The sequence below is a fragment of the Dromaius novaehollandiae genome, chromosome 3 (genome assembly GCF_036370855.1).
Source record: "Dromaius novaehollandiae isolate bDroNov1 chromosome 3, bDroNov1.hap1, whole genome shotgun sequence".
NCBI classification, from domain to species: domain Eukaryota; kingdom Metazoa; phylum Chordata; class Aves; order Casuariiformes; family Dromaiidae; genus Dromaius; species Dromaius novaehollandiae.
In genome coordinates this window covers 120,006,030-120,020,284 of record NC_088100.1, presented here as the reverse complement: position 1 = coordinate 120,020,284, position 14,255 = coordinate 120,006,030, and the positions used below count along the sequence as shown (strand labels likewise).

Below are 14,255 nucleotides of genomic sequence, written 5' to 3'. Positions count from 1 at the left end.
ACGAAGAACAGCAGCATTCGACTGTCGCTGGAGAAGCACCTATTCTACCCCTTCTCCTCTGAGGAAAATAACTCAATGCTTGTAAAGACTGATGGCCACACACACTGTCCCTCAGTTTTAATACAGTTGCTTGTTGTATGAAGAGTGGGCTAAGTGTGGTTCCCGCTGCTGAGCAGTTTTCTTGACAGCTAAAAATCAGTGCTATGAGGAAGGGCAAGATAAGGAACAGGACTCTTACGGTGTAAATTACAACTTCGCCTTTTAAGAAAAGGAGGCATTTCAAGGAAGGCAGAATGCAAATTCTGACTAAACCCTTCAATATCCACTTCCTTTGGTCTGTAGAATAGTTTGATCAACTAAAACGTGATTCCTCTCCCTCTCCCCTCATGTAGTCACTTGCGGGCCATTTACATAGCAGAGTCTAAAATACATGGTCAGTAAAGGATTACAACATTTTAAATACTTTGTAAACAAAGAGCAGGAGTACCTAGGTTTCTGATATGAAATAATCCCAAATCAGAGGATGCAGATTCCAGACACACAATATGCAGCATGAGAAAGAAATAATACTTTCAACACGTACTTAAATCCTTTCCTGAGTTCATGGTCTTCATAGACACAGCACTCTTGTGACGTACCTTCACTTTCCATTTCAAGGGAACAATTTAAATGCATTTGGACTCTGTATTTTGGTAGAGACGTTAGGAACCTCAGTTCAATGCCCTGCCTCACCATAAGCTTCCTGTAAGATCTTGCGCCGGTTACTTAGAAAAAGGGAGTGCAAAGAAGCTATCCATGAAGTGGGTAGAGCAACACTTGCCTACCCACAATGTTAATTCTCAATATTCCCCTAAATGGTACAATCGGGACAGGAGCAAAATAGAACCATCTTTTTCCAGCATGAAAGAAGCTCTTCCACATTTCCTGTTCCCCAAGAATAAAAGAAACGTTAGCTTTCAGGATAATATTGTTTAGATGTGGAAGGTCTGATCACAAGGATGCTTTGAAAACAAAGCAGCCTGTGTTACCAGAAGGAAAATGTAGCAGATAAATGTATTACCTACAAGAAAGTTATTTCTGGATTGACATACCAAAAACTGATCCAGGATCAGCTGGGAAAAAAAAACCCTCTAAGGACTGACTCACATCCTTAGTTTGACTATAACTTCATTAGTCTAGTAGCATTACTGTGGTAGGTGACAGGTGATTGGCTACAATGAGTGCACATTAAATATTTTTAAAAGAAAAACATATTTGATGTTGCAAGTAGGAAGACCACAAAGTGTTCAAATTCTGTTCAAATAAGCAATATAGAGGTCAAGGGTCAAACTTCATAGATTACATCTGATTATACACTGCAGTACTGATAGCTTAAATTACTATTCTCTGCAAAATTAACATCCAAAGAATTAATGAAGTTAGAGAAAAAAAATACATTATCTGAAACATTAAGACAACTATACTTCAAAAGATATCCACATTACATTCCTTAATGCATGTCAAGTTTTGTCTATGCGGTAGCAGATACTTGGAAGAACCACCTAAAAACAGTGTTACTGGCCAACCACGCTGTGGTCAGTCAGTATTCATGCTGCTGTCAGATTTTCCACTGCAATGATAAATGTCACTCACTTAAAATACAAAGATACTACTTACTTGGTTCCAACTTCTTCAGATCCTCAAGCTTAAATTCATCCTGCGATTGTGTGGACTAGGACATTACAAAGAAAGAGTTAGAACTTGGTACGAACTTCCCCCCACCCCCCGGACAAAGCTACCATATCTCATAATAAGCATGTAAGGCATGTCCTTAGTTCAAGTATACCAAGCTACTTCAAAGCTATGTCATCAAAAAAATCCCAAACAAAAACTCCCCGACAGAGACTAGGTTCTCAGATGAGGCAGAAAGTATGTTACTTCTCATATATTGACAAAATAATTTATCCAAAGTTCCGAGATCTAACACAGGATAAATATTTTTAAAGTAACTAGTTGATCTTTCATACTCACTCCACATGGGAGCACTAAGACAGAGGGACTTGTTTTAATTCTTCCCCAATCAAACGATTCTGAAGCAAGATAAGCTCTAAGCTTGCAAAGCGATGCTCCAGAAGTAGTTGAAGAAATACTTCCAGCATTGTAACAGCGGCAGAAATTAGCATACTCAGGATGAGTTTGACAAAAAACAGCTTTCCAAAGAGGTTGCTGCAAATGGAAGAGGGATTCCCGTCTCCGCCTTCTCCAACCCTGACCATGCAGTTTCCTCATCTGGCTAGGGCACTGGTCTGCTTCTCTCACTAAGCCTCTTTGACTTACTAACTCTACAGAAAAGTTATTAACTTCTTCTTCTGAATTAGTTCACTATCAGTTTGGAGAGCTGAACCCGCCCATCCTGAGATGATGACTGGCAGAGACAGCACAATAAAAATGGTGCAAATAAAGCGATTGACACTGGACATCCTCTTTTTGGCAGAGGATTATCTATTGTCTAATTGCACCCTCAGCATCTTTCAGGATTACCTATTGTTCTCAACACTTCTTTAAGGCCTGACAGTTCTCTCGATCTTGCCTAGGTGTCAACAAGGGACCAAAGACGACTACAGGACAGTGAGTATACTCATACTGTTAAAAGAACTGTAAAAGATGACCACACATTAACTCTGCTAAGAAACTGTAACAAAACTGCAGCATGTAAAATGCTTCTCACAGTGAGGTGGATGAGAAGTTCTAGTACCCTCACAGAAGGCTATAAATTCCTTAAGTTACTGCTGAGGGAAGAGTGACTTGCTTGGCATAAGCCTCAACTGGGGAAAGGGTGAGTCAGGAAAAGCCAGTGCCACCAAAAACAAACAAGATCTTTTTTTATTCTCCTCAAAAGGTCAGGGGGCTTCCATTTCACCTTACTTAAAAAACAAAACAAAAAACCCAACCCCCCAAAAGACAAAAAACAAACAAACAAAAAACCCATGAACCAGGTTATAAACCTGGTATAAATGAAGCTACAATACAGAATCCACAGCAAGGAAAGCTGTTCTTATGAGATGGGGTCTCTTCAGTTCAGCAGCTGAGGATGTTTCTGCATCATCTACTGTTGCTCTGAGAAGTGACCCAACTTAATAAACTGTCTCACAGCGGAGATTCTGCCCTCATCACAAAACCACTGTGACTCAGAACAAATGTACCACTCTGCAAAGACCCCAGGTTGGATCAAAATAGAAAGACAGGTAGAGCTAATTAAATAACTCTTTGAATGCTGCACAGCATCTAGACTGGTCAGCCCCCACCTCATTAGTCCAGCTCCACCCTGCTGCTTAAATTTTCGCTCCCCCCCAGCCTCACAGACAATTGAAGGCAGCACAATGGAGCTGCCGTCCCTTGAACGGCAACACGAAGTAGTCAGAGGTGCTGCTGAAAGTAATTTGGTACAAAATTTGCCTGTCACCACCCTTCACCGGGAAAGAGCTAATACAGTAACCCAAGCTACCACACTTTGGCTCAATTCATGACTTGTGAAGAGGCTGGATTAATGCAAGGGTCACTCCAAGGATCCTCCTACTCCTGCACACAGGTTAGGCAGAGAAACTAATCAGTTCTGCAGGAGGAAAATGAGACAAAGAACCAGAGGCACAAAATCTGCAGTTTCATTCCTGTACAAACTGTAATACATGCTCCTATAAGCACTCAAAGATCTTCAGGCAGCCACCTGGGGTATTATGTTGACAACCTGGAAAATCTAGGCATTAAAGGGGTCATTCATTCTGTTTTCAGAAGTTCTGGCTATGTCTAAATACACTAAACTAGCTAAAAAAGCACTACAGCTGTCTATCACTGAAGTGTGAAATCACATGGGTAAAAGAGTTATACCTGTAAAGCTGCACTTCTCAGTTCCAAGCATGTTGCAATTTTAGCTATGGTTTTCTGAAAGGGAAAAAAAAGAGGAAATATTTTAGCACCAAAATTGCATTTGTCCATATTGACATTCTTTTCTTAACAAAATATAAATATGAACAATTGTTTTTTCCTGCAAAGACTTCAAATCTATTATTTGGTATCACATCATTCAGCATCAAAAGCTGTTTTATACACAAGCAAGATTTACTGAAAGTGCAATAGTTGAAACTGAAACATCTGCCATTGAACTCCCTTCCCCATGGTTCATCAGCACAGATGGGAGTTGTTCACTCAGCAGAAACTGTAATAACGCTTACCACATCATAAACTGTTTATAAACTCAACTACTCTGAAGTGCTAGGGGAGGACCAAAAAGAAAAAAAAATATATCAAAATAAGCCAGTGTATCAGCTTTAGAGACCTTGAGTGGTTTGTTCTAATTTGCCCTTTTAGGAACCATGCCTACAGTTCATTTATCTAGTTTGCAGTGTTACCAGATGAAGTCAGCCCTCCTCAGAAGTTATGGATGCCCAGCATTGAAAACACATGGTCCACTTTTGCACGGTTTGGTGGGAAAGGAAATACAAAAGGGATTATTTTCCTAATGTTTTATTTTTCTAATTTTTGAAGACATCTATACTCCAAACGAAGTATAGAATAGATTTGCTTTGATTCAAACTTGTCAGCCATCTAAAACGTCCCTTAGCAGAACTGTGACACAACTCTGTGCTTGTAGCTAAAAATGTAGAAGAAGGGGAAGAGCTTCAGTATAGCCATTCTTCAGCAGTCTGCTTTGAGGACAAGGCTGCTGAAGTTGTTATGTCTCACAAAATAAGCACCTCAAGCAGCAGTCAAGTTAGTTTCTACTACTATCAACTGAAAAATGTCTGGAGGAATTAAGATGCCTGTAATTCACATCAAATGGACACAATGGCACAGTAATTTTTACCTTGCTTGAGCATCACAAGTCTATTTATCAACTAAAAGGTTTTAGTGGAAAAAGGAAAAAGTAAGTCCATCTGCCCAGGTGAGGCCAAAAGTAAACCCAATTCTTTTGCAGAACATTTATAGTTCATGAAAAATGGCAACAATGAAGCTATAAAAAAAGCAGTTTATTTTCAAAGTAAGTTTTCCCCCAGTAGGAAGATAAAAGCTGAAATATGCACCTGAAACTTATTCTCTTCTTTTAAATTAGAGAGTATCAAAAAAACCTGCTCTCCCTCTAAGCTGGATGCAAGAGGGAGAAGAAGATATCCCAGTGCGCAGCTCCAGCATCAAAGAACTTCAGGAGTACGGGCACCTGGCAAATTAAGTGGTGTTAGTCAAAAGCCAAAACTTCCTTTTAAAGGAAGGGTTACATTAGAGCTCCAAGAGACTTGCAGCAGCAGATAAAAAATGGGCCTGCTTTCACAGCTAACTTTCCCAGTCATCTGCACCGACTCTCCCACAACAGCACGTCAGAACTGTTTCTAAATCAGCCCCTCGGCCACCCTTACTTTCAATGTACGGGGCTGAAAGCTAAGAGGCTCCTCTTTAGTTTACTTTATGCCACATCGAAAGCTGATTCATGAGCAGATCAGACATCAATACCTCACAGGCAAAGCCAGTAGCTGGAGTCTGTAAAAGCCTCAGATACCTGATTTTCATCTGCCACTACAGGCCCAAAGCTTTCAAAGCCATTTCTCCCCAGCTGGTATCTCCTCTGGTTTTAAACACTCTGTTACAACACGGCATTAATCCAGACTTTGCATCCTTGTAGTTCACATTACTGTCCATTGTATGGAGGGCCTATATAAAACTTCAGTTCCTTTGAGCACCTTCCAAGAAAGCAGTGAGTGATGTGTCTCAGCACAGGACACACATTGTTCTCTCCTCTCCCTGGGATGCAGCATGTGCAGCAGTGTGTTGTTTGGGAATTTTAATACAGAGAAACACGACTGTATGTTTGCATGCAACATGGCAGAGTAAAAAAATACTATGGCTTTTCATTTCTGCATAGTTTTGTTTTACAGTCTAGGTCCAGTCAACAAACTTCTGCTTCCCCAAAATAATTTCTGCTACATGATACAGATCCACAGCTGGATCTCCAGCATAGTTTGAGAAAAGATTTTTGAAAAGGAAAGGAGCACACACAGTCCTGGATTCATTTCAACACCCTCAGACACATACTCCACACATGGGATTTGTGGATTGAGGCTCTGTGGGAGGACACCAGGTAGGACGATAGAAGCAGAGTCTCAGTCCATAGGGAGAGAGCGCACTGGATCCTTCTGATCGGCCGCAATGTAACATGAGAAATTCCTTCTTCTATCTGAAAACATCTGGAAGGTATGTTTGCAAAGGTAGAGCCTCAAAGAAGAAGAAGGTGTGAAGTAATGGGTAAAAGAGAGGAATCCACAGAGGCTCCCTCGGGAAGGGAGGGGAAATCTCTGAAGTTTGACTACGACTCTAACATTTGCAAAAACCCAGCTGTTCCCATGGTTTGGGTGTTGACTGCTGAGCAAAGAGCGTGCCAACTCCACGTTAGATCACAACCCCTCAACTGCACCAGAGAGAGAGCGCTCTGAGCTTGCAGGGTGCTAGCACACGGTCCGAGCGCTCCGCGAGGGAGTCAGAACATGCAACCAGCGCTTCACGCTGCTGCTTCTCCTCGTGCAGTCTCACACACAGAGCATTAAGCGCACGCTGTGAATGAGGTCTCGGCAAACACTGCTCGGCTCCTGCCTCCATTGTTAATTCACTGATAAGCTCAGCAACGCCACTGTCCCCTATCCTGCCCATTCTTAACTCTCTATTCTTAAAGTTGCCTGCACTAGGAACCTCCTAATAGGACTGACAACTACACAAAATGTGTGTCCTGTGGCTCCTGGGGGCTGAAGGGCAATAATGGCTCTAGAAACAGATTAATTGAAGAGAGTTTGGGAGTCTTAAAATAGTAAAGAATAGGTTTTATATGGAATCTATTGAAACATGGCAAGCTCCCAGCAGGCATTATTCATAACTATTTTTTTAAGGGACCACACCCAACCCAAAAGTTAAAAATGCAGCTAAACACTGCTATCATTTTCAGCTGCAACTATCCCATGCAAGGGCTCCTTTTTCCAGCAGGGAAAACATTCTGCATTTCATTAGAAGGACTGAAGTTATAATTAACTTTGCTAGTTTAAAGTAGTTACGATCCAGTTTTATGTAAACCAGTGATTAGAAAGGGAAAAAGTCAGTTGATCTTGTAGTCAAGGTTTCTTCTGTGCAGTTGTGTGAGTAATGACTGTGCTAACTGTAATGCAGTCAAAGATGTTTGTATAAATACAGAGCCAGAGCAGAGTTTGGCTTTAAAGAGAGGTCTAGGCTGTAAGGAGAGCAGTAGTTTAACGAATCATACTAAGACTATACAACAATGCTGTTATTTCAGAAAGCTGCCATTGCACAAAATGCATGATTTTTTAATACTAGCTTAGCACAAAAAAGTTACACGAGAAGCAACAATTGTGGTTAGCAGAGGGCTTGAAAGGTCACATTCACTGTGTGGAGAACTGGGTGAGAATAACCATAGCTGGAGGCAAGCTGACAACCAGGGCCAAACCTAAGTGGATCAATTCACAAAGCAAAATACAATGGGTGATCATGAAAGAGGATGGGTTTTAGAGAACAAAGGTAAAATAAAGAAAGGTGGGATGCAGATGTTAAGGCTGAGGTAAGTCTGCCAGTAACAATATCCTGCCAATATCCCATATAGGGAGTTTCTAGGTGATGAAAGTGTTGCACAACCTCCTTAAAACTGTTGCAGAGTGACTAGATTTAAACACAAACGATGATTTGCTATTTACAGTATTTCTGTGCAGTCTTCAACCAAGTTCATAATCATTAATGAAGATTCCAACTTCGTCAATTATCCAAGGCATGACACCATCTTCCCTAAGGACCAGAGCTCCAGAATTACGTCCAGCAGCAGATACAAGACGACAGAGAAGCCCCCACAAGCTGAGAATCCAGGAATGAACACTGAATTCTGGAGACCAGTCTTCCCTATCAAACGAAGTAGCACACAGTGTTTCAAAACAGACTCTTCAGATCAATTGCAAAAATGGTAAAAATGGATGAATATTGAAAAGTTTAAATTCTTACAGTGAACTCCACAGTTACTACGAGGTAAATGATAACTGGTTCACACTACTTACACCTACGAAGGCATTTGGTGCATCTGTCAAGTGTTGTTGGATTAACAGATTGGACGATTAAATTCGCAAGTAATACACCATCAATTACGATGTGGCTATAAGCTGCGCTGTAACAGCCCCTGTGATACATAAAATAATCCTAACGTGTTAAAAGCTTACAAAGAGAGATAGGGCTGAGAATTTGAACCTAGCCTTCTCCTTTCCCCGCAGTTGTAAAGATAGTAGGTTTTCCTTGGTACAGAGGAATCTCTGGTTCAGTCCATCTTCCCCACACGGTATGTCAAGTTAGAAACAATGACAAATTCACAGTAACTCTCAATAGCGTGCATGGTCCTTTAGGAAACAGCTAGTTGTAAATCTACATAGAGACTGGAATGCAGGTAGACTGATGGAATTATAATTAACTTCATGATCTTGCCTTCCCCTTTCCCCAATCTATGAAATTCTGTGCTCAGTCTGGGCCAGTGAAATCAGACGAATAAACACTGAAGTGAACATACTAATCTGCCTTCAGAAAAATAAAGAGGTGGCTCTCACGTGACACACAGTACCTGGAAATGACAAGAAATTAGGGAAAGAAAGGCTTTCCAAAAACAGGAGGACAAATAGCATGCTGGTGGATGCATCAGCAGGAACTGAGTTGAGCAAAAGTAGACATTTAGGTATGTAGATTTTTGAGGGGTGGGGAGAAATGAAAATATGTTTCTATTGAAATATACTGCTTCAAAACCTGGAAAAAAAGTGTGCTAAATTCTACCCTTACCTTCTGACTGAATGCTGCTAGTAATTACTCATTACTAGATTATATCAGCCCAACTCCTGCAGAAATAAGGAAGACCAGAAGAGTAAGAAGCTTAATGTCAGACTAAAAGATTTTGCTACATAAAGAGTTTTAAGTGCTTCCTTGTAAGCAGTAACAGGACTCATTTTTTGCTGTGACTAGCATTACTATTGCTAGGAGAGGAGAAGAGAATGCTGTTACTTAAACACCTCACAAAAAGTTGAGGAATTTGGCTGTGCATGTGGCTAATAAAATAGGCACCGCCATTTGAGAGCGAGGCTTATTTACATACACTTAAATGCTAACCTCTTCTGTAAGCTGTATCTGCTTTAGAAACAGGTATCATTCTGCAGGGATTCAAAAGAGCCAGTCCTCGTTTTTTCTTTTCAGAAGACTGTCACCTTAACACAAGCTCGCAGTTGTGCATCTCACATCAGAGAGAGTTGCTTCTGCTTCCTGAGCCTCCCAGGCCTTCCCTCATGGCTGACCTCACTTGCTTCCCCAGTTTTGCCCAACAGCCTTTCCACAAGATTCAGGCTTATTGCTTGGTTCTAGTTCCCATACTCGAAGGAGATGATGCCTCCACAAGTCACATTAATGGCTGCTTCTTCATGAAGTAACCATACTTTCAGAAGCGTCCATGGAGCAGTAAGAATTACTAGAGCTGATAATGATGAAGGAAGGTACCAGCAAGGGGCAGAGAGCAGAAACAACCAAAGAGTGAACAGCTGTCCTGTGTTTGCAAAGCTCCCAAACCCTCAGTTCAGGAAAGGTGGTCCCAATCTTTCTCTAAGATTATGATTGCTTAGGCACATCCTGACCCTAATCCTCTTCTTTGCAAAGGGTAAGTAGGACATGGAAGGCCTTTTCTTTGCTTTTTTATTGGTACTTGCTAAGGAAACACTTAGAAACTACTGTCAGACTCTATGTAAAGGTATATTTCTTTGTGAATTTCTTTGTGCAAGTTTTTTAAACACTAAGCTCATCTCCAATTTCTGTAGCCAGGACCTGTTTTCAAAGCAGACATCTCCCAACACAGATCCCATTACTGTAGCACCCTATTATGAGATCTGGGATTCTGTGTCAGAAAGTCTCACTCTTCAGGTAATGCCATTGCTCAAGCAAGTGATCTTATTTAGAAGTCTGGAAATACAAGCATTTTCCAATTAGGAATTCCTCAGAAAAACATTTATGCAACATACTAAAATTTATCAGGGACTCATTTCTTAAAAGATTTTATTACACTGAAGATGCTAGAGTGTGTGAGAATCAATCAGCATTTTCCTCTTAAATCCTGTCACGGAATTGCATCAACATGATGCTGAGACAAGAAACAGCCTTTTCAGCTGAGGGAGAGAGGAAGGACTAAAGTAATTTGAAAATTTTGAAAGATTATAAACAAATAACATTCTAAGAGACTAATAGGGAGTCTTCTGCCAGGACCCTTCCCAGTCAGGTGTTATGTGTTAAGCTAACATCCTCCACGCACCCCCTGGACGTCTGCAGTTCGAGACATTTTGTATTCAGACTTCACACCATAAATTGTGCTAATGTTGTATAAGCAAGTTATCGAGAGGCCACCCAAAAAAAAGAAAAACCCAGGTTATGAAGGACTCCAGCCAGCATGCAAGACATTCAATATTACACAGCAGAGCATCTGTCACATCTAATGATAGCAACTGTTTCAGCCATGCTGGGCTCTGTTTCTGTTTATACATTGAGGGAGGAAAAAAAGGTCTCCCAATGCTCAGGTCTGCGAGATACAAAGAACCATAATACACATCGACATCTCTGGAGTCAAGCCCCTCGACTGCGCAAACAGCAATACGTACCTTTTGATCTTCTGTGAACTCTGAGTTGTTGTGTTGAGACTGGGCCTCTTTTTGTAGATGTCTTGCTAATCTGGAGGGGGGGAAATAAAATTGTAGGGTGCGAACATGATGCAGAATCCCCCTCCCCACCGCCACCAACACCAGTCTCCAGAAAACATGGCAGCAGAAAGGGCCCCAAATAGTTTCTTTTTCACACAGTTTTCTATGGCTATGGTAGGCCATACTAAAAAACAAAACAAACAAACAAAAACCCACAGAAGGTGGACAAAGTTTACAACTATATTAGGCAAGAATAACTACATAGCTACATATATAATGCATCATGTAAGGAGAACAGCTAAGGAAGCTCTTCTAGCCAATAGCCCCTTTTGCAAGCACTGACCCCCTCCTTTCCCTCTTTTTTTTTCCCCCCAAAAAAACCCTAACACTATACTGCCTGTGGGGAAGACCGACTGCAGTACAAGTCCACATGCATTTCATAGGGAGAATTTGAGGCAACTCCGATTGCCAGGAGGAGCGAGTGCGCACAGGCAGAGGCAGCTGATGCCCTAGGTGATGGCCACGCGCTCTCCTGCTGCTGGAAACCAAGCGCAGGGCGGCTTGGCCGAGGCTCTCGGGGTGTATTAGTTCACATTTGCTCCTGTCAGCATCACATGTGGAGCTGAGACTCCACCCATCATCACCACGGAGACAAGGGTATCGAGGGGTTTGGAAAGTAACAGTAAGCAAATAGCACAAGAAAGCAAAAGGAAGCTAGAGAGCATTTGAAGGGAATCTATGGGAAGAGTTATAGTTTCCGTCCGGGGAGGAAGGAGAAAATTAAACAAGCAAAACCTCTGTGCAATTGTTGCCATTCCCTGTAAATAATTAAAAAAAACATGCAGGGGGGGAAATAACCAATGGCAACAACAGTACTCAAGACATCTCAGTACCCTCCTGCCTGGAATCTCCTCCTAATTTCACACTGTTAAAGGAATCCAGCTTCTCGCCACTGCTGCAGTGGACATTAGCCTGTTTTTGGGGGGAGTGAAAATAGAAGCATACACGAAAACGGATTACCATCAACATCTGCAGCAAAACCAAAACCAGAGCCCAATCCTTCCTTTACTTTTTATAAAAATAAGCGCCATTAAAAAGACACAAGGATTGAAGCCACCACTGTAGCTTTCAACTAGCGCTAGTGAAAAAGCAACCAAAGGGGACAAGATAACTACACAACTCAGTGGCATCACCCTCCTCTATAAAAGGGAGAAGATGGTGACAGAGAAAAGTCAAAAAGCACAAACATACCACTGCCCAAATGCACAGCCCTCTCCCCCCGCCCTGATGGTATGCCTGAAGGGACACGAGGCAAGTGTTGGGCGCACAAGACGTAGAGCATTGAACATAATTTAAGAAAACATATCACCATAGCAGCAATAAGCGACCCACAACAGACAGCATTACAGAATTAACATTTGTGCAAGCATCAGTAACACAACGATCTTTCCATTTGTCAGTAATAGAAAAAAACACTACCCTAATCCAAATAAATGCATCTGGCATCCCACCCTGAGCTTGTTCAAAGCTGGATCAGAGCAAGCTCCATCGACAGGGATATCCAATAGAGAAAGTCTTGATGATGGCTCAGAGGGCTCCTGCACGAGCGAGCACCTGAATGAACATGGGACAATCTTTACACCAAGCTTCCTGCGCTTCCGGGAGTAACACAAAGACCTAAGCAGATATAGGTCCCTCTGGACACAGGAGGCAAATAACTGTGTTCTGTGTCACCAGCCATTAAGTCCATGAAATGAACTAGCTGAGGCTAAGGGAAATGTTTTTCAGTGTCATCAAGCTCACCATACTCAAATTATCCCCACCCTTCCCATGTTGACCAGTACAGACCTTGTCAATGCTAGCTGCACCTAACCACCTGCAGCAACATACTTATTAATCCCATCGCAGGTTACCAGTCAAGCAGGCAACAGCATAAAGCCATGCTGATATGTCTCTCCAGAGCCACAAGTAGATATCTCGCTCTATGCCTCTTCCTGGCCGCTTCTACCCTACTGATTGAAACTGCTATTAATCCATCTGTGACACTACAAGTGGATATGCACACTGGGAAGGTTCTGCTCCTTTCCAGGAAATACCTCCTTGTGATCCTTTGATCTTCCCTCCTCTTTCTTCTCCCTGCTGGAACCACAAAGACTACCTCTACTGACTACCTCTCTCCTCCAGCAGAAATTCACTGATCAGCTTGAGAGAGCAGCTCACAGTACCACTACCCAAGACAAGCTTTCTCATGAGGACATCACAGCGCTACAAAGTCTGAAGGGAGCGAGGGCACAGCGATCAGCTCGGTCCTTGTCAGGCACACACGATGCTGGGGGAAAGGGAAGGGAAGTTAGAGTTGAGCTCTCAAACTGTCTGCAGAAGTTTGGAGACCTGACTTCTTGCTCAGAGTGAAACGCCTGAAAAAGTGTCGTTAAAGGAAACTGACAGCTGAGACCGTCATGATGGTTTGAAGCATCAGGGTGCTGCTAGACACAGCATAGATGTCCACATAAGGGCAGTTATTAAAAATGCCTTCCTTTACTTTCTGATGAATGTTTTTCCTTCTCAAGTGCTGATCCAGAAAAGAACTCCTTTCCACCCCGGCACCAAAGTTTGCAGCGACAGCTCGCCCCGATCCAAAGACCATCAGCAAACTGCAAAATAACGGAGCCTGCATCCTCCATGCTACCTGAGCGAATGACCCGAGGAGGCTGTGGCACCTCAGGGCTGTGCTGTGCCTGGCCCGTACTGAGCCAGCAGCCAGAAGAGTCGGAGCCATGACCCGAAGGGCCCTGGGAGACATCTCAGAGGGCACCTCTCCATCTCTCCGGCCTTCCCTGGGGGGCCAAGCGCAACCCCTCCGGGCTCCTTCCAGAAAACCCACCCTGAGGGACTCGGCCCCGGGAAGCCTTGCCCACGGAAAGCGCTCCGCCGGCACCGGAGCAGCGCGGCCGGCCCAAGCTCCGAGGCGGTCTCCGGCCGCCCCGAGGGCTCCCCGCCGCCCCGGGGGCACCGGCCCTGCGGCCCCCCCAGCCGCGGCCTCCGGGGCCGCCGCCGCCGCCTCACGGGAGGCACCGGCGCGAGCTGGCGGCCGCCGCCCACCGGGGCTGGGCTAGGGGGGCGGGGGGGGGCGGCCTAGGCCCTGCCGGGTCCCGCCCGGCCCCCGCGGCGGCGCCACTCACATCTGGTACTCGTCGATGGCCTCCACCAGCTGCCCCCAGGAGTCGAAGTCGGTGCCCTTCCTGAAGCTGGCGCCCCAGCGCTGCAGGAGGCTCCGGGCCGCCTCCGACATAGCCCCAGCACTAGGGCACCATGCTCACCCCGGGGCCGGGGGATCGCGCCGGGCCGCCGCTCCCGCCGCCGCCGCCGCCGGCCCAGCCCAGCCCAGCCCAGCCCAGCGCCGCCGCCGCGACGACCCAGCGCTGCGGCCGCCTCCCGCCGGCGCCGCCCAGCGAGGTAGGCTGCGCCGGCCGCGCCCCGCCGGCGCCATCGCTACCGAGGCAACCGCCCCCCCATTCCCCATTAGCCCGCCCG

The 14,255-nt window shown here is 44.2% G+C and overlaps 1 protein-coding gene across 2 annotated transcripts in view; it reads right to left on the bottom strand.

The window, feature by feature from the left end:
• The window catches only part of AIDA (axin interactor, dorsalization associated), a 30,899-nt gene extending 16,713 nt beyond the window's left edge, over nt 1–14,186 (bottom strand). The window contains exons 1-4 of one of the 2 annotated variants that reach the window (XM_026094712.2): nt 13,904–14,186; nt 10,683–10,752; nt 3,865–3,918; nt 1,657–1,711 (exon numbers count right to left, since the gene is read on the bottom strand). In XM_026094712.2, the coding sequence (XP_025950497.1) occupies nt 1,657–1,711; nt 3,865–3,918; nt 10,683–10,752; nt 13,904–14,013 (289 nt within the window). In that variant the 5' untranslated portion in view covers nt 14,014–14,186. The remainder of the gene's footprint in view (nt 1–1,656; nt 1,712–3,864; nt 3,919–10,682; nt 10,753–13,903) is intronic. The other variant, XM_026094711.2, reaches the window with a different exon arrangement.
• Nucleotides 14,187–14,255: the final 69 nt, after the last annotated feature.